The sequence below is a fragment of the Glandiceps talaboti genome, chromosome 8 (assembly GCF_964340395.1).
Source record: "Glandiceps talaboti chromosome 8, keGlaTala1.1, whole genome shotgun sequence".
NCBI classification, from domain to species: Eukaryota; Metazoa; Hemichordata; class Enteropneusta; family Spengelidae; genus Glandiceps; species Glandiceps talaboti.
Window position 1 is genome coordinate 26,221,801 of NC_135556.1, and position 21,582 is coordinate 26,243,382.

At 36.9% G+C, this 21,582-nt stretch overlaps 1 protein-coding gene across 1 annotated transcript in view; it reads right to left on the reverse strand.

Annotated features, from left to right (window-relative positions):
- Positions 1–7,423: 7,423 nt before the first annotated feature.
- The window catches only part of LOC144439435 (uncharacterized), a 29,271-nt gene continuing 15,112 nt past the window's right edge, over positions 7,424–21,582 (reverse strand). Inside the window, exons 3-6 of the mRNA XM_078128724.1 lie at positions 14,350–16,223; positions 11,071–11,735; positions 9,772–9,960; positions 7,424–8,813 (exon numbers count right to left, since the gene is read on the reverse strand). Of these exons, the coding sequence (XP_077984850.1) occupies positions 7,860–8,813; positions 9,772–9,960; positions 11,071–11,735; positions 14,350–16,223 (3,682 nt within the window). The 3' untranslated portion in view covers positions 7,424–7,859. The remainder of the gene's footprint in view (positions 8,814–9,771; positions 9,961–11,070; positions 11,736–14,349; positions 16,224–21,582) is intronic.

The window sequence follows — 21,582 nt, forward strand, 5'->3', positions numbered from 1 at the left end:
CTAGCTGAGGTAGGATAGGTTTGTGTCTACACGCAGGAAGGTTACGGTGTGATGTCGCTCGTTCCCTCCTGACTCCTTCCTGACAGAGATGGGGCTACTACACAACATAGTACGAAGTCAGGAGGGTTTCAGTCGAAGGTGTTCTAAAGTCAGGATGGTTTCAGGACAGGTTTTGGACGCGTTTACGTCTACACGGGCTTCAAACTATCCTCCTGCCTCAGGTAGGATTTTTAGTGCTGTGTAGATGGGGCTAGTATGTCTCCAGTACCGTAGCCTGCGGGCAAGGGAGGGGGGGGGGGGAGATTTTGGAAAAAAGAAAGAAAAAAAAACTACTTTTGAATACATAGCGATGCTATTAAAATCGTTATTTACGTGATGATTCCTAGCATGCCCGATTTCAATGGATAGTTCACTAAAGTGACTGTACACTGACTCATGGCTAATATGTATCTTATATCGCTATTGTACGCTTGCTTAACTTTGAATTAAAATGCGAGTAACAGTAGTCTTGAAAGTCTCCTTCATTTGAAGATAGCAAGTCGCAATTATAATGTCAGCGAGTGAAACTCAAAAAAAGACGGAAAAAGTCGTTCAACGTGAGGTTGCCTGCTATGCTGCATGCAGTGACTCGTGACTCCGAAGATGCGCTCGATCTCATTTACATCTTGTTCCTTATATTAAAACATCTCATGCTGATAAAACGGTAGATCTCTTTTTGGAATATTTGATGGCCCTGAAAAACTATTAAACTAGATACGCAGTTTAAGATCCACTATTTGAAGATATTTATTTCAATAATTGTGTTCGACGTTGTCTTTGGTTAAAATGTTGTTTGATATAATTATCTCATTGCACACTGACACTAGCGTTATTCCGCAATTCATTTTGAAGCGACAATTTGCTATGGAAAGAATGGCCTTGAATTTGTAAACAGAGCTGTACCTTCGACATCAAAATCCAAACTTCAATTTCCATTATAATGATAATGACAAGGAGAATTCACTGAGTTCATCTTGGGTTCCGACATAAACGAGGCCATAACAGTTTTGGGAGTTGGGTAAAGAAAATGATTATTTTGTTGTGTTACTTATTTGAGAAAGCATCATCCATTTTTTTACTTTGAATGTGACATCTTTTCGGCAACTACTTTGAAAGATAAGACATTAGACCAGAAAAAATGAAAAAGCTGTTCAACCTACCCATATATTTTTTTTTTATCCTCATGCGGGCTTCGCATTTTTTTTCAAAATTAAGGATATTTCTTTATATTTCTGAATAGTACATGTAACAATATACATTTGAGTCTATTCCAAATTATATAATATCTTATACAGTGGTTTACTTGGCTCTGATGTTGCATACAAGCATGAATTGAGATTAAATATCCAATGTGCACTAAAAAGAATTGAACAAATGTTTACGACCATTGTGCCATCAAAGGTCTGAAAGTCTTGAAATGTTTTGCTCTTTATTCAGGGTTTTTTGGAATGAAATTAAACTTCAGGAGAAGTCATTTACCATGTGCACATCCCATAATATCTTTCAGCTTTGCCACAAAATACACTTCCAGATAATATGTAATACATAGCATAATTGTTTCAATTCTGGTATTTGATTATGTCTATGGTTTGATATTTTATGTCTCTAAATGGCCTCCTACACTGTCTGATATTCATTTTTTTTTTCACCTTTGGAGTTGTCTCCTTCCAATGCATCATTGTACCATATGATTTTATATCTCCACTGTAGTGTAGGTGACAGAAGCCTGAGAAGGGGTGGCTAAAATAATGCTTGAGTTTCAATTGGTGGGGCTTAACATTTTTTGAGAAGAGAGGGTGCGAGGAACTACACCATTTGTTTAACCGTAAATTGTGTACATTTCCTAACTGTAGCTATGCAGAAAAATTGCATGAGATAGTATCAAGATGACTGAATAAGTTCTATCTAAACTCGACCTGAAATATTTTGCTGTCATTATATATGGTTTGTTTTATCCTTGTCAAGCATTGTGAAAAAAGCCTCAAAAAACACCCAAATCAATCTTAAATGACAATAAACACTCAGTATACGTAAAAGAGGGACAGGGAAAGACCTAGAGTGAACCCTTGTGTTTTTTGTAGTGATGGTATAGAAAAAACCATATCTTGTATACCCCCATGAGTATCAGTTTATTTCCCGGTTTATTTAATTATTTTATTTGTTCCTATACTTGTCGTTCGTTTGCTTGTTCATTTGTCATTTATTTATTTATTTATTTATTTGTTTGTTTGTTTGTTTGTTTGTTTGTTTGTTTGTTACACGGTTCCTGGGTTCCCTGTGGTAGTACAAAGAAGGGAAGAGCAATATATAAGACATCGGAAATCAAGCTAACTGAATGTCTAAATACACTGAGTATTAAAGATCACGTGGTCAACTAACTCAGTGACTGAATGATCAAACCCTGGGTTTGAACACATTGCTAGGGTTGTACAGTTTATGTGGATAACTAACTCACTAACTGAACATCCAAGAGAGCAAGTCTGGGTCATTTCATTCTCCATAGGGTGGATTGGTATACATGTATAATTTGAATATGCCCAGTCGCTGAGAGTAAGTGTGGGTCATTTCATTATCTGTAGGGTGGATAACATTGAAATATATTAATTTGTACACTTTCTTTCAAGACAGTCACTGAGAGCGTAAGTGTGGGTCATTTCATTATCTGTAGGGTGGATAACATTGAAATAGATTAACTTGTACACTTTCTTTCAAGACAGTCGCTGAGAGTAAGTGTGGGTCATTTCATTATCTGTAGGGTGGATAACATTGAAATATATTAATTTGTACACTTTCTTTCAAGACAGTCACTGAGAGCATAAGTGTGGGTCATTTCATTATCTGTAGGGTGGATAACATTGAAATAGATTAACTTGTACACTTTCTTTCAAGACAGTCACTGAGAGTATAAGTGTGGGTCATTTCATTATCTGTAGGGTGGATAACATTGAAATAGATTAACTTGTACACTTTCTTTCAAGACAGTCACTGAGAGTATAAGTGTGGGTCATTTCATTATCTGTAGGGTGGATAACATTGAAATATATTAATTTGTACACTTTCTTTCAAGACAGTCACTGAGAGTAAGTGTGGGTCATTTCATTATCTGTAGGGTGGATAACATTGAAATATATTAATTTGTACACTTTCTTTCAAGACAGTCGCTGAGAGTAAGTGTGGGTCATTTCATTATCTGTAGGGTGGATAACATTGAAATAGATTAACTTGTACACTTTCTTTCAAGACAGTCGCTGAGAGTAAGTGTGGGTCATTTCATTATCTGTAGGGTGGATAACATTGAAATAGATTAACTTGTACACTTTCTTTCAAGACAGTCACTGAGAGCATAAGTGTGGGTCATTTCATTATCTGTAGGGTGGATAACATTGAAATAGATTAACTTGTACACTTTCTTTCAAGACAGTCACTGAGAGTATAAGTGTGGGTCATTTCATTATCTGTAGGGTGGATAACATTGAAATAGATTAACTTGTACAATTTCAAGAACCCAGTCACTGAGAGTATAAGTGTGGGTCATTTCATTATCTGTAGGGTGGATAACATTGAAATAGATTAACTTGTACAATTTCAAGAACCCAGTCATTGAGAGTATAAGTGTGGGTCGTTTCATTTTCAGATTCTTCAGAAAGGAGTTATATATTGGAATGTATGGTACTATGAGTATTTCAAGGATAAATACATCAGTTTATGTAGACAGACTTGCTAAAGAATCTAAAACTGGAACTGATATTATTTTGACTTTTAACATTCATATCGTTGTACTCGTTGAAACACAGTCTCATTTAAGTGTCAAAATCCAAGAAATTCACAATTTGTTGACAAATAATTATAAGGTCCAAATCTGTTTATTTTTACTGTTTACACATGGACATCAAGACAAGAGTACAGCGTACCATTTTTACATGAACTGAACCATTTCCATTAAAGGTTTGGTGTAGTTTTCAAACACAAAATATTGCAACAACAAAAGTTGATTCTTTTTATCACTACAATAGTTCATCACTAAATATCAATACATTGAACATCTTATCTTATAATTATCTTATAAATTGAAATATCATATTTTCTTCCTAAAACAAACACAAAACAACAACAGGTCCTAAAATAATGAACTATTACATCAAACCATATTCCCTCTCCCCCTTTCCCGGCATAAAATACTTACTGGCCTTTCTGACTAGACCATATACTACTAAACAATGGATGACTAGACCATATACTACTAGACAATGGATGACTAGACCATATACTACTAAACAATGGGGGATTAGACCATATACTACTAGGCAATGGGGGATTAGACCATATACTACTAGGCAATGGATGACTAGACCATACATTACTAGGCAATGGATGACTAGACCATACACTACTAGGCAATGGATGACTAGACCATACATTACTAGGCAATGGATGACTAGACCATATACTACTAGACAATGGATGACTAGACCATACATTACTAGGCAATGGATGACTAGACCATACACTACTAGGCAATGGATGACTAGACCATACATTACTAGGCAATGGATGACTAGACCATATACTACTAAACAATGGATGACTAGCCCATATACTACTAGGCAATGGATGACTAGACCATACATTACTAGGCAATGGATGACTAGACCATACATTACTAGGCAATGGATGACTAGACCATACACTACTAGGCAATGGATGACTAGACCATACACTACTAGGCAATGGATGACTAGACCATACACTACTAGGCAATGGATGACTAGACCATACATTACTAGGCAATGGATGACTAGACCATATACTACTAAACAATGGATGACTAGCCCATATACTACTAGGCAATGGATGACTAGACCATATACTACTAGGCAATGGACGACTAGACCATACACTACTAGGCAATGGATGACTAGACCATACATTACTAGGCAATGGATGACTAGACCATATACTACTAGGCAATGGATGACTAGACCATACATTACTAGGCAATGGATGACTAGACCATATACTACTTGGCAATGGATGACTAGACCATACATTACTAGGCAATGGATGACTAGACTATATACTACTAGGCAATGGATGACTAGACCATACATTACTAGGCAATGGATGACTAGACCATATACTACTTGGCAATGGATGACTAGACCATACATTACTAGGCAATGGATGACTAGACCATACACTACTAGGCAATGGATGACTAGACCATATACTACTAGGCAATGGATGACTAGACCATACACTACTAGGCAATGGATGACTAGACCATATACTACTAAACAATGGATGACTAGCCCATATACTACTAGGCAATGGATGACTAGACCATACATTACTAGGCAATGGATGACTAGACCATACATTACTAGGCAATGGATGACTAGACCATATACTACTAAACAATGGATGACTAGCCCATATACTACTAGGCAATGGATGACTAGACCATACATTACTAGGCAATGGATGACTAGACCATACATTACTAGGCAATGGATGACTAGACCATACACTACTAGGCAATGGATGACTAGACCATATACTACTAGGCAATGGATGACTAGACCATACACTACTAGGCAATGGATGACTAGACCATACATTACTAGGCAATGGATGACTAGACCATATACTACTAAACAATGGATGACTAGCCCATATACTACTAGGCAATGGATGACTAGACCATACATTACTAGGCAATGGATGACTAGACCATACACTACTAGGCAATGGATGACTAGACCATACACTACTAGGCAATGGATGACTAGACCATACACTACTAAACAATGGATGACTAGGCCATACATTACTAGGCAATGGATGACTAGACCATACACTACTAGGCAATGGATGACTAGACCATACATTACTAGGCAATGGATGACTAGACCATACATTACTAGGCAATGGATGACTAGACCATATACTACTAGGCAATGGATGACTAGACCATACATTACTAGGCAATGGATGACTAGACCATATACTACTAAACAATGGATGACTAGACCATACACTACTAGACAATGGATGACTAGACCATACACTACTAGGCAATGGATGACTAGACCATACACTACTAGGCAATGGATGACTAGACCATACATTACTAGGCAATGGATGACTAGACCATACATTACTAGGCAATGGATGACTAGACCATACACTACTAGACAATGGATGACTAGACCATATACTACTAAACATTGGATGACTAGACCTTATTTTCAGATTTCAAAAAAGGAGATATGACTATGGCACCCTTTATTTCAACAAACAAACAAACAAACAAACAAAGAAACAAACAATATTATCATGGTATGTGGTAGGTTACAGGTACATAAGTGATAGTGAAACACTGGAAATCACTGAAAATGTACAGGGGAAGTGTACAAGTCAAACACTGAATGGGTTACTTGTTGTACACCATTTTACTGTAACTGCAATCATATCAATATCCTCTGATATATCAATATCAACATATCATAAAGACTTTGTCTCAGTTTCTCAAAACTGATCTTGTCACAGTAATTATCATTTCTCTTGTCATATTTTGTTATTATATTTATACATTATATATAAGTTGTTATATTAAGTATAATAAAAACTAAAGCTATGACAAAACATTACAGAAAAATTTTCGCTTTGAAATTTCACATTAAATATTTGACTGTCAAACCAGCACTAGCTGTGATTTGGGTATTATTATTTTGATCAGACAACTAACAATATATTCACTGAAAATTGTTAATATACCAATAATTAGATATTGTATATATTAATTACAGGTTTATTATATCTATACGTTGTAGAGTAATAAGTTGAAATCATGATTGATAGGGGGCGCTGATTTTTGGGGTATGGACCCAAAATATTGCACTATACTATATGTACTGCTACACAAATATGTTTACCCACAAGTGATTCAATACTGTTCATGGTTTTACATTATTCATTGCATCTAACAAAACAGTTTCAAAAAGTTCTACATCTAGTGCAGCTTTTACGGCTCACAAGAACAGAGTATGTACGACAGACTAAAAGATTCAGTGTTGTGTACACTTGTGCAATTACTAGTTACATCATGTTTAGATTATGGTTTTATAGGAGTGTAAACAACAACAACAACAACAGCAACAACAAACCATTCCATCTACATGCATGATTAGCATGATTGGCTGCAGTACTTCTGAACCATGAACAGTGACAGAAATGTTATTAACACTAACTTTTTTAAAAAACATTTTTTTTTAAAACATGAAGTAGCATGAGGGCACTTGTGTTTTTAAAAATGATGAAAAATGCAAAAAAGGTATACCTTAAAAACTGTGCAATTTTGAATCAACCAAATTTTGTGTACTTTCTTCACAGTAATTTGACTGTATTTTGATTATCGTAAAAAAATGTTTTTGTACATTTAGTTTTTTGTCCATCTGTGATGAAAACAAAATTGTTCAAAATAAGAAGTTTGTGAGTGTTTTAAACAACTTGTTTGTCTACTTTATAGAGTATATTTACAAGCAAGTTCAACTAAATTCCAAAAACTAACTCCTTTCCCATCAACTCACAACCTTGAATAATAAATGTATCTTATACTGTCTATCATTACCAGTTCTCTACAAGAAAATTTTGCAAATTTATGATCTACAAGTGACAAATTTTGGCAAATTAATAAGTGTGGTGTATTGCATTTATGTACAATATAGTTACAATACACTTATGAAAGACTAAATATTTTTTCATATTCTTTTTACTTCTGTGAAATATAGGGAAATTAACTAAAATGACCACTGTTCAGTTCATCCATCAAGCCAGTCGTCCTCGGGAAACTCTAAATCAATAATGTCACCTCCTTGGCCTCCTCCAATATTGTCAATCATACTCTGAATGTCAACATCCATAAGCATGGTTAAGATTTGGTCACTAGGACCAACTCTTGGTACACTGTTTGTGATTGGTGGTTGTTGTATCAGTGGTGGTGCTTCACTAGAATCTGACAGACATGATACGACATCATCATCATCCTCACCGTCACCACTGTCATCATTTGAAGACAGGTTTTGTTGGCCAAAGCCTGGGTTTTCTGAACTCATTATCAGTGACCTAACCAAGGAATGATTTGGTTCTTCTCTTTCTAATGTTGGGCTTTTGAGTGGTTGTTGTTGAAGCTCTGCCAGGAACATACTCCGTGTCTGGTCTGAGTACTTTGTGAAGTCGTTTCGTGGATGTCGGTATGATTTCTCAGGGTTTGATGACTTTTCACAGTTGTGGCTTTCTGAAGTGCTTGTGTTGGATTGCGATATCTTGATGGGACTTTGGTCCAACTGCATTGGTGAGTTTGAAGATGAGTCAGAATGGACTGACATTTGATATTTGTCAGAAACAACTGATGAGGAAACACTCATTGGAGAGTCATCATCACTGCTGGCGTCCTTCTGCAGATTTTGACCACTTGGAAGCAACAGATAACTAGTAAGCTGTGGAAAATTTTCGGCAACTGACTTCTCCATTACTGTGTCTGACTTTGTAGTTTTTGGAGGACTGGTCTTGAATGATGGACGTGAATTTGAAATGCTACTAAGGACTTCAAGAAGTGTTTTCTCAGATGTTGGTAATTGTCTGGGGGAATCATCTGCGGCATGTTTATAAGTGTCTGGGAAAATTGGAGAAGATAGGTTCATTCTTGAATTCTGAGCTAGGAGCTGTTGTCGCATCCTGCTCAGGTGGGCTTGCTGGCCTTTGATGGTTTGAACCTGTCATATAAATCAAACAGAAAGTGAATAATCTACAGACACTGTGGTTTTACACACTCCATATATGTACAAATGAACTACCCATTGTTGATCAATCTACAATATACTTGTATGGCCACTTTACTGACTTTTGTCATGTCAATGGCTGTCTTTAGTATGAGGAAATGAGAACACGATGAATTATGTCTAGGAATTGGAACAAGATATGCAAATTATGTCTAATCAATACTTTAACTGGATATGATATTACATAAAGGTCAGTAGCGCCTACTTTTCTTGAATTTCTTCAAAGTTGACAAATAGATGTTCATTCTTTTTTTCCATAATTTGCTGGTTTGGTAATCTTTATGTACAAACCAAAAACCGACTTTTGTAGAATTGTTAACATCTGTAGCAAAATCATTGGTGTACAACTGACTAGCCTTGTCAAGTTGTACGAAAAACAAGTTTTGAGCAAAGTTAAGACCATACTAAGCAAAATTCAGCACCCCTTCCTTTACTGAACAATGTCAGAAATGATAAGTAACGTTTTGTTTTAATGTATCTGCCTTTGTTTTTAATTTGTGATTGTCTCTTAATTTTTTAATTGTGACCTTGTTTTACTTTTTTTTCTTCACATATGGAGTTATTCTCTACTGTTGCACAAAGAACTGCCTAGGTTGGAACAAAGATTTATTGTATGGTATTGTATTGTATTGTTATATTGTATTGTATTGTATTGTATTGTATTGTATTGTATTGTATTGTATTGTATTGTATTGTACTGCATTGTATTTGATTGGGCAGTCTATGAAAGTATCTCTAGATCTTTGTATGCAGGCCAGTTGACAAAATCTGGGGCCAAACAAAGTCATGAAAACAGCCTATTAACAAAATCTGGGGTAATGTCAGGTCATGAAAATGGCCTATTAACAAAATCTGTCATCACACAAAATAACAAATGTATATATTCATTCACCTGTTGTTTGACAAGTTCTTCTAGTTGCGAGTTGTGCAATTGGTGTTTGTTTATTTCCTGTTGAGTGCCTTGAATCTCCTGTATTTGTTCATTCATAGCTTTCTGCAGCTTTTCCTGCTTATCCTGCAGTTGCATTGACGTAGCAGACCTTGGGGTTGCCATAGCAATGGTAGATAGTGGTGTTTGTTTCTACAAATAAGAGAGGAGGGAATACTGGAATGATTATCTTGCTGGAGAGTAATTTTCACATTTTATCACATGGACAGTTACAATTATATTTGAATACAACAGATTTTAAGATGTCAGAAACTGATACTATCATACATTGAAGTTTTCCTACCTATGAACAAGTCTTCGTAGACAACACACCCCCTCATATACTTTATTTCTAATATGTGACTGAATGGTTGACATGATTTATAAGAAATTGATGTCAATCGATAAACACTACAAAGTGTCTGTGTTATGAATGAAATGGTTGGATTTTGATAATTGATCTTTACGGTCAAGGGTCAAGGGTCAAGGGTCAAGGACTAGGAAACTGGAGGTACACACTTGAATGGAACACCAAAAGTATGCTTTTGTCTATTTCTGTATTACCTGTGAATATGATTTAAAAGAAACTGGCCAAAAATAAATACTACAAAGTGTCTGTAAGAGGCAAGAAATGATAATTTACCCTGAAGGTCATGGTTATTAATGTCTCAAAAGAAAGCTCTCCTTTGATAATGTGAGTAAGACACTTGAATTGAGTATCTATGTATTACAGTTTGCAAGTTATGTAGTAGTAGTAAATACTGATTTCTCTAATTACAAATATAGCCACTACAAAACAAAGTGATTTGCATATGACATATGCCCCATATGACATGTCACTTTTGTGCCAGGTTTGACAAAAATTGGATATTGCAGGTCTGAGAAATGATGTATTACGGACATACAGGCGGACGGAGCCCACTGTAATAGTTCCCCTTCAGGGAAATAAAAATTCAACAAAATTTCTAAAAGTAATATTTGAGTCATTCATAATCACTCATCACCATATCAGTAATTTTACCCTTGTGGCAATTAATGGCAGCTAAGATAACATACTTAACACAAAGCTCCATTTTTTGATGCACGAACACACAGACAGATGGACAGAATCCAACGCATAAGCACACTCTGGGGGGGCTGAAAATTAACTACAATTTGATTACAATTGTGATATTGATATTGATTGAGATTGATATATACAAGTGACCTTATTTGTGAAATTTGACACCTCAGTTAAAGTGTACTAAAATACTGTCTACTTACCCCAATATTTGTTGCTGTGCTACTGATTGCTGCTCCTGTGCTAGTCAGACACCTGGTTGGAGTACTCCACGAAAGACTACATGCAGCTGACGTCATACATAATTTAGATTTATTCATGCTGACAGTTCCACTGCTTGATGCTGTGTATACTTGATTTGTGGCATGTGAAATGGTTATCCCTTTATCAGCATTAGGACTTTTACAGTCATTAACAGTCATAGCTCCAAGGGTTGCTACATCCCGCTCAGACTCCTCTAGTAGTGACATGAGTGAAGACTGATGAAGCTTCATTATGTCTGGATTATGAATAAATGTTCTCTTGTCAAAACCCAACTCACAACACTGTTGACTTGCACGGGATCCTTTGCTTGAAACAATCTCTGGTTTTGGTGAAGTCGAAGTGAGTGCATTTGTATTCACTGAAATTTTGTCCGTTTCATGTAAGTCAGTTAAGTGTTCACTTGCATCTGCTATGACCTGCTCAGTTCGTATGTCTGGCTCAGCTTGTTCTGTCAGTTCTTCGGCATTTGATGTTATGGCTTCAGCATGTCGTTCTTCCTTTGTGTATAATACTTGTGAGTTCTTGCTAAGCAGTGTGGGAGTATTTGATAAGGATTCCATTACACTTACTTCACAGCAGGAATCTGACATTTCTTTATCAATACCTGCCAATAAAACATAATATTATATTTCACTGATATCAATCACAGATTACTTGATATGTTATGAAAGTTGAAAAGGGCTATTGAAAACTATCATGTGAAAATGAATACATGCTGGCATAAATTACTTTGTTCAATATTTGTATATACAATTTAATTATATATGATTTCAATAGTGATTAATAGATTGTTTTTGTATCCAAGTAGTGTTTATATGTGTATATATCCCGTTTTCATGTATATTTGTTTATCGGCTCACTAGAGTGGGCAGTTTGTGCCTGTCAGATGTCGATAATAAATAAATAAATAAATGAATAAATAAATAAATAAATAAACTTGTTACTGTATCTTCAATGCTCATTGTTCAATTACTTATTTTAGTGCATCAGTAGGACTTGAGATAAACATTGTGATCGCTTTCACTGAAGGACAGCTAATATTGTCAGTATCTGTCAATCTTAGTTGTATTACACCTTCAGAACATTTTACATTGGGGATGTTTACACTAGGATGGGGTGGGGAATGGGTGGGTAGTATACTAAGGGGATGTTTACACTAGGATGGGGTGAGGAATGGGTTCGTAGTATACTAAGGGGATGTTTACACTAGGATGGGGTGGGGAATGGGTGGGTGGCATACTAAGGGGATGTTTACACTAGGATGGGGTGGGGAATGGGTGGGTAGTATACTAAGGGGATGTTTACACTAGGATGGGGTGGGGAATGGGTGGGTAGTATACTAAGGGGATGTTTACACTAGGATGGGGTGAGGAATGGGTTCGTAGTATACTAAGGGGATGTTTACACTAGGATGGGGGTGGGGAATGGGTGGGTGGCATACTAAGGGGATGTTTACACTAGGATGGGGGTGGGGGATGGGTGGGTAGTATACTAAGGGGATGTTTACACTAGGATGGGGTGGGGAATGGGTGGGTAGTATACTAAGGGGATGTTTACACTAGGATGGGGGTGGGGGATGGATGGGTAGTATACTAAGGGGATGTTTACACTAGGATGGGGGTGGGGAATGGGTGGGTAGTATACTAGGGGATGTTTACACTAGGATGGGGTGAGGAATGGGTTCGTAGTATACTAAGGGGATGTTTACACTAGGATGGGGGTGGGGAATGGGTGGGTGGCATACTAAGGGGATGTTTACACTAGGATGGGGGTGGGGGATGGGTGGGTAGTATACTAAGGGGATGTTTACACTAGGATGGGGGTGGGGAATGGGTGGGTGGCATACTAAGGGGATGTTTACACTAGGATGGGGGTGGGGGATGGATGGGTAGAATACTAAGGGGATGTTTACACTAGGATGGGGGTGGGGAATGGGTGGGTGGCATACTAAGGGGATGTTTACACTAGGATGGGGGTGGGGGATGGGTGGGTAGTATACTAAGGGGATGTTTACACTAGGATGGGGGTGGGGAATGGGTGGGTGGCATACTAAGGGGATGTTTACACTAGGATGGGGGTGGGGGATGGGTGGGTGGCATACTAAGGGGATGTTTACACTAGGATGGGGGTGGGGGATGGGTGGGTAGTATACTAAGGGGATGTTTACACTAGGATGGGGTGAAGAATGGGTTGGTGGCATACTAAGGGGATGTTAACACTAGGATGGGGTGGGGAATGGGTGGGTGGCATACTAAGGGGATGTTTACACTAGGATGGGGTGAAGAATGGGTTGGTGGCATACTAAGGGGATGTTAACACTAGGATGGGGTGGGGAATGGGTGGGTAGTATACTAAGGGGATGTTAACACTAGGATGGGGGTGGGGAATGGGTGGGTAGTATACTAGGGGATGTTTACACTAGGATGGGGTGAGGAATGGGTTCGTAGTATACTAAGGGGATGTTTACACTAGGATGGGGTGAGGAATGGGTGGGTAGTATACTAAGGGGATGTTAACACTAGGATGGGGTGAGGAATGGGTGGGTAGTATACTAAGGGGGTGTTTACACTAAGGGATGGGGGTGGGGAATGGGTGGGTAGTATTAATTTCTTCTTGATTCAAATAAGTCTTATAAACCATACCCAGTGATAAGCAGAACTGTGGTTAAATGCACTGTTTTGAAATGTTTGCTTCCAATAGCTATGAAGGTATTAACCCCAATTTAGCTATTTGACCTGGAAGACTTTCAAGGTCAAAGGTCAGGGTCTAAAAAGTAAGCTCATATTTGATAAATTAATATGGGTGTAGACACTTGAATGGAGTCATTACATATTATAGCTACAAAGTTATGATGCATATAGGGAAATTTAACAACAAATATGGCCGTCATTTGGTCATATTTGAAGGTTTATGTGTCTTTGTACAAAATTTAGTAGGGTCAGATCAAAGACGTGGTGCGACTCTACGCATTACTGATAATTATAACACATTTGAATTTTGGTGCCTCTAACTTTACCGCTGAGTAGGCAGTGTTGTGACTACTATAGGTAAATGTATGCCAATACATCAGCACAAGTTCAGTATGTGCATCAATGTGTTGCACAAGTTCAGTATGTGTATCAATGTGTTGCAGTATAAACTTATACATATAGTTCATACTTGGATTGAAAGCACTGTAAGAATTCTTTGAATTTGGATGACTACTGATTATTTCTCACCTTCAGTATTGTGTTCTAATCTACTTGTTTCATCCACATGCTCTTCAACGGTTGCCTGGTTACAACATCCTCCATTTGCTGTTGGCTGTATCTGCTCTGTGATGACTTTTAGGTCATTTGTAAGAACATTTGAGTCATCTGTCATGACATTCAGATCATCTGTGATGGTATTTGGGTCATCTGTGACAACGTTTGTGTCAACTGTGACCACATTCTGGTCATCTGTGATAATGTTCAGGTCATCGGTGACAACATTTGGGTCATCTGTCATGACATTCGTGTCATCTGTCATGACATTTGGGTCATCTGTCATGACATTCGTGTCATCTGTCATGACATTTGGGTCATCTGTCACGATATTTGGGTCATCTGTCATGACATTTGTGTCATCTGTCATGACATTCGTGTCATCTGTCATGACATTCGGGTCATCTGTCATGACATTCGCGTCATCTGTCGAGATATTTGGGTCATCTGTCATGATATTTGGGTCATCTGTCATGACATTTGGGTCATCTGTCATGACATTCGCGTCATCTGTCATGATATTTGGGTCATCTGTCATGACATTCGTGTCATCTGTCATGATATTTGGGTCATCTGTCATGACATTTGTGTCATCTGTCATGACATTCGTGTCATCTGTCATGACATTTGTGTCATCTGTCATGACATTTGGGTCATCAGTAATTGCATTCAGGTCTTCTGTGACAATGTTCCGGTCATCTGTCATGACATTTAGTTCACTTGATGCATTTTGAATGAATGAAAGACATTCCTGTTCATGTACCTCATTGTTCTCTTCCTGTACGATTCTCACTTTTTTATGTCCCGATATCTCCATCACTTCTGCTTGCAACTTTTCACATCTCCTTTTGCCTGGTAAACATCTAACATCATTGATGCTCTGATACAGCATCGTGGGTACGTTTTCTTTCTCCGTTGTGATAAGAATGCCTCGTTTATCTCTGCTGAGGACAGTGTCTCTCTGACAAGTGTGTGCTAGATTGCTCGGCTCTGCTATATTGTCAGTAAGAGGACAGCTAGCAGTAAGGGGACAGCTAGCAAACAGTACGTTTTCATTTGGATCCTTTTTCAAGTTTTCTCTTGTTTCATTGGAGTTAATAAGTAACAAACTGCAATCTACAGAATTTGATGCATCACATAGCTTAGATTGACCAAGAAAGTCAAAATCATTTGAACATGACGATGAAATTGTTTGCTCCAAATTGTTGGCACAGCAGGTTTCTTTGTCTGAATTCTCTTGATTAGGCAAAGGAAGGGTTGGTGGTTGCGAGTGCATCTTACTATTGCTTGTATTAAGAGAGTGTGTGAGTTGTTTTGAAGTGGTTTCTTTATCTAGCGTAGGATCTTTACCTTCCATTTGGTAAATAATGTTTTTCACTAACTGTGATTCATTCTTGTCTCCCGTACAATTGGAATGAACCATGGCAGAGCTGCAGTGATTTTCCTTAACTGATTCTGTGCTGGTCACTCGATCACTTAACATGTCTGTTGACAGTAGACTTTGAAGACACCCAGAGCTCTTACTCAGCAACTCGTCTGATTTTGATAAACTAGTGACATCTTCAGTTTGTGTGTCGGTATCTGCATTCTCCACTGACAAGGAAATCAACTTGGCAACTTGTGACCTTTGACCTGGAATAAACTTATTAATGTCTCCTGCGAACATTCTAATGGTCTTGGAGAGTGACATCACATTTCCTTCTGTAGTCATAATCTCTTCACGATTATTTCCTTGACTTTTGACAATTGCGTTTGTTTCTCTGTCCTCTTTTTCTGGTTGATTTGAGTTGTTGTTACTCAGTATTGATCGATGGTCTTCCATTATCAACTCTTCTCCTTCTTTATTACTGTCAAGAAATATAAAATTGAAAATATAATTATACTATATGTAATAATACAACCAGATACAAATAATTAATACAAGTCAGTAAAGAGAATATGAATAATTACATAAACAAATGGGAAAGGGATCGTAAAATATTTGTCTGCCAACTAATCTAGTCCAACCCACTCATGCATGTAATAACAAATACAACTATTATCTGGGCATTTTCATCGTTCCTTTGGATTTCTTACATATTCTTCTACAAATAAAGAAATATCAATCTAAGTATGAACATTTTGCCGAGTAGATTTCACTGTTGGTCTCATCTTATAATTCACATATTTTCAATCATTTCAAAATGGTAACATGGATGAGAAATGGGTAATTGTTTTGGATTTTAAATTAAAAAATAGTGTCAATGGCATTGTAGAACAGCTATATAGTTTGTTATTTTTTTTAAACAAAAAATGCTTATCCACTGACACTTGCCTAACCACCGATGTTGTTATTTTTGCAATATATATCACCATTTCACTGTTGCTATGGGCATGGGCTAGTTGCTAGGCATATATGTTCATTTTCCAAATGTGTATCCAATTGCCTGTCCAGTCCTGTTGTTATCTTTGCCACATCCGGTCTTGTTGCTAGGTATATATACATTCATGTTTGGAATGTCTATCCACTTGTTTATCAATCCCTGTTGTTATCTATGCAATATGCACCATCAATTGGATGTTGCTAGTGGGCATGGTTTTGTTGCTAGGCATATTTGCATACATTTTTTGATTCTTTATTCACTTGCCTTCCCATCTGTGGTTTTTATCTTTGCAATATACACAATTATTTGGATGTTGCTAAGGGTATGGTGTTGTTGCTAAGCACATTTGCTTACAATTTTTAAATGTTTCTTCACTCACCCACCCACCTAACAATGTTGTTTTCTTTGCAAAACATATTGCAGTTTGGCTGTTGCTAAGGGTGTGGTCATGGTTACTAGGGCCAGCCAGTTGTGCCAATATGTTCTTCTACACATACTGACATGCATACCCAATAGATTTCAACCAAATCTGCTAAATAGTTTTGGAATTAAGATTTTGACCAAAAAGACACATTATTAGACCCAATTTACATATCACTGATGGAATCATCATGTCATGAAAAAATCTTATTCCATGGTGTGTACACACACCTCTAACAAGATTTCCACCAAATTTCAGACCAATCTGGAGAGTAGTTTTGGAGTTAAGTTTTTTAAAATCAAAAATCACGTTTTTTGACCCAAAACACACATCTCTGATGCATCATTTTTCATTTATTTGAGTACACGTAACAAAACCCTGGGGAGTTGTTAATAGTACAAAACATAGAAGGAAAATAATAAAACTAATAAACTATCTAAAAGAAGCATTACATAACATAACAAAACTAATGAACTACAAAAGCTATTCAATGAAAAGAAAGAGAAAAATAATGTATGATTCAATGCATTATCCACACACAGGCACATGTGGCTGTATGTGTGTTTGTGTGTGTCTCCGCGTCTGTGTTTTTACGTTGTTTACATAGTACACACATTATCCACACACAGACACAGCTGTATATGTATTTGTGTGTGTCTCCGAGTCTGTATTTTTACGTTGTTTACATAGTACACACATTATCCACACACAGACACAGCTGTATGTGTGTTTGTGTGTGTCTCCGGAGTCTGTGTTTTTACGTTGTTTACATACACACATTATCCACACACAGACACAGCTGTATGTGTGTTTGTGTGTCTCCGGGTCTGTGGTTTTACGTTGTTTACATACACACATTATCCACACACAGACAGCTGTATGAGTGTTTGTGTGTGTCTCCGAGTCTGTGTTTTTACGTTGTTTACAAACACACATTATCCACACACAGACACAGCTGTATGTGCATGTGTTTGTGTGTGTCTCTGAGTCTGTGTTTTTACGTTGTTTACATACACACATTATCCACACACAGACACAGCTGTATGTGTGTTTGTGTGTGTCTCCGAGTATGTGTGTATCTGTATCTGCAGACACAGACACAGAGACACACACAAACACACATACACATTTAACCATGCCTATATGGCATGACCGAACCTCAGTTCAGTTATGCTATTAAACAACAACAAATGTTTGCCAAAAAATGTCCTGTTAAATAATTGCATAGTGTTAATTAATCCTACCAATGTATCTTGCCTGTTTTGACCACTGCAGCTACTAAAACTTATCAGTGCTGTTCATACATATACAGTTGTAGCTCAGACCACTAACGAGTGACGTACGTGGTCTGAGGTTGTTTGTAGTTACAAAGAAAACTTACCAAGGCATGGCTACAACTAAACCTACCAGTTATTAAACCACGGTAAGGGTTTTCACAGCATAAATGTCATACACAGTCACACAGCTGAAAATAACCTTACCCGCCTACAACTACAAATAAAACTAAGATTACTCAGGTAAAATTTGTACAGTCATGGTGATTACATCACACCTTGTATGTGCTCAAAGTAAACTTGTTGAAACCCATTTCAAGCCAATGTCATATTGTAAAGATATATTGATTATTTACCAACTGAAGCAATGATACTTCTACCACTGGTCTGTGTGCATTCACTCTATGTATAGTAAAGAACTTGAGTCACATTTAGCACTGTGACTTGAACAGATATCTCAATCAGGTCAACTTGTAAATGATTAAACTTCAACTTCACATGATTGGGGGGGGGGGGTTATATAAGGAAGACAAATAACCTTGAAATAAGAGTCTTATGCTTTGTAATGTCTCACAGCTTATATACATGTTCTCAAAAAACCATGTACATTGTATATATGTTTACTTCTCAATAATGTTCTTAGAGAAAGCACAGTAGCTTGAATAGTCATGGTTGCTTGAATCATAGCATACCTGTATAAAAGTTTTATAAGTTTGCTAGGACGCAGAGTGAAAATTAAAAAAGTCAAAATGGCAGTCGTGCACTAGCTGTCACAGTAATAATTGAAATAGTGCAGTAGTGTTAGTCCTTCAAGTTTACATGTAGGCTACAGTTAGGATAGCTGAAATAGTGTAGTTACTGTAGTGTTAGTCCTTCAAGACTACAGGTTGGCCACAGTTAGGATAACTGAAATAGTGTAGTAGTGTTAGTCCTTCAAGACTACAGGTAGGCCACAGTTAGGATAGCTGAAATAGTGTAATAGTGTTAGTCCTTCAAGACTACAGGTAGGCCACAGTTAGGATAGCTGAAATAGTGTAGTTATAAGCATTAGTCCTCAAGTCTACAGGTAGGCTACAGTTAGGATAGCTGAAATAGTGTAGTAGCGTTATAAGTCCTTCAAGTTTACAGGTTAGTCTACTTGAATCATGATGTTACAGTAATATTTGTGTATACTATAGATATATATATATATATAAAGTCATATTATTGTAATTTAGATTTTACAAACTCACTAAAACAATGGTGATTTTATAGCCTGACCAGACAGAGTACAAAGGTGAATATATGTAAAGTAGACATGGTGAGTGTCTAGCTTTGATGAGGCCATCTAATAATTGACACTATTCCACTGTCCAAAGGAATTCTTTGTTTTAACATAGACAATAGATAATGTATCATTTAGAAGTGATTCGGTTACTACACAAAACTGGTTGTAATATGTCTTTTTTTTCGAATTCTTGATTTATCAAGTTTTTTAGTTCTTCAATTATGGCATTTAGACAAAAAATAAAAGTACTGCTTGTTTCTGATAACATGACTTCAGTAAACAGGGTAGGTAGGTTATTTTACATTTTTTTAAATTACTTCAACCCATGCCAAAGACAAGATACTTGTTACTGACAATACTTCCATAACAGTTGATGAAGTGTAAAAAAAGTAAATGAAGACAATGATGTGATTCAGAAATAGGCAAACATAATATACAGACTGTGATGTTATAGGCTGAAATGACATGGCTTCTCTCTGAAATGTGATTTTTTTAAAAAAAGTAACCAATGATACTTTGGCAAGAAAATCTACAGGCAAATACTAAGAAGTAAATTGTCATAATATTGCCTTTTTCCATGCAAATATGTTTAGCAGCTTAAACTATGGGTTGGTTGGGTTATCGGACACACACTTTACTGACTTAATCTATTTTTTGTATTTAGCCTTATATGGTAACATAGTTCCCTCGGTTGTGTCTGTTAGTTGGCTTAGTCTTACATCAGTGGGCCCTCAGTCAGTACTATATGAAAATCACAATGTCATCTTTTTTATACAATTGAGGTTTTTTCATATTCAGACTTTTTTATTTATTCAATGTGACAAATTGTACATTTTTGATGTGATAACAAATGATCTCTACTAGTCACCATGGGGGTGGGGGTGGGGGATGAGGAGGTTGGAATTGTATTACAAAACAGTCACTGTACAAATTTCAAATATCAATCTCCTATCAGCTTCCATTGCGGCTGGTGCAGACTATAGTATCACCAACAGACTATACACAAGAACTAAGTAACTTAGTCTATTGATGGAAGAAAAGAAAAGACAGGCCTTTACTTTTACATACTTTATATTGTTCGTACATATTTTGTTCTTTTTTGATGCATCGCGTTGCCAAATATGATGGGCAAAGTAAATATGACCATGCATGTCTGACATAAACTCTACAGGTAGTTTTATGTTGTGTTTTCCTTTTGTATACATTGGCTTTAATCAAGGACATCAGTGTGACATACATGAATTGGAAATTGCTGATTTGCAAGTCACAGTGAAAATTACACCATGTGATAATGAAGTCAAAGTCCCTGGGGGCAACCATCTTTGCTGTCAGCATAGAATTACTAGCAGTAAATGAGTATGGCTTTGTTGAATCTTCATTGACAACTAGTTTTACACTTCAACAGACATTAATTTCATCAAGTTTGATTCAAGATGCATTTGACTAGTTGACGAGGTCCACTAAGATATTGAACTTAAATATCAAAGATTTGAGCCATTTTAATTACAGTACTTATTTCTGGCTTTTATAAATTTTTTGCAGCTGTACACATGATAAAATCGAATTGATTTTTGGGTCTGCACCCACAATAAGTAGCCTGAAGAGTGTGTGGGTATGCATGAATATGTATGTGTTTATGTATGTATGTATGTATGTATGTATGTATGTATGTATGCATGGTATGTATGTGTGTATGTGTATGTGTGTGGGTGTGTGTATGTGTGCATGCATGCATGCATGCACATGTGCATGCATGCCTGTATGCGTGCGTGTGATATTAATTAGTTCACAACATAGTTTTTAGTGCTATTTTTATCAGACACTGTGCATGTAAGCAGAATAATGCAAGTCTTAGATTAAATAGATTATGGTAATGAGAAC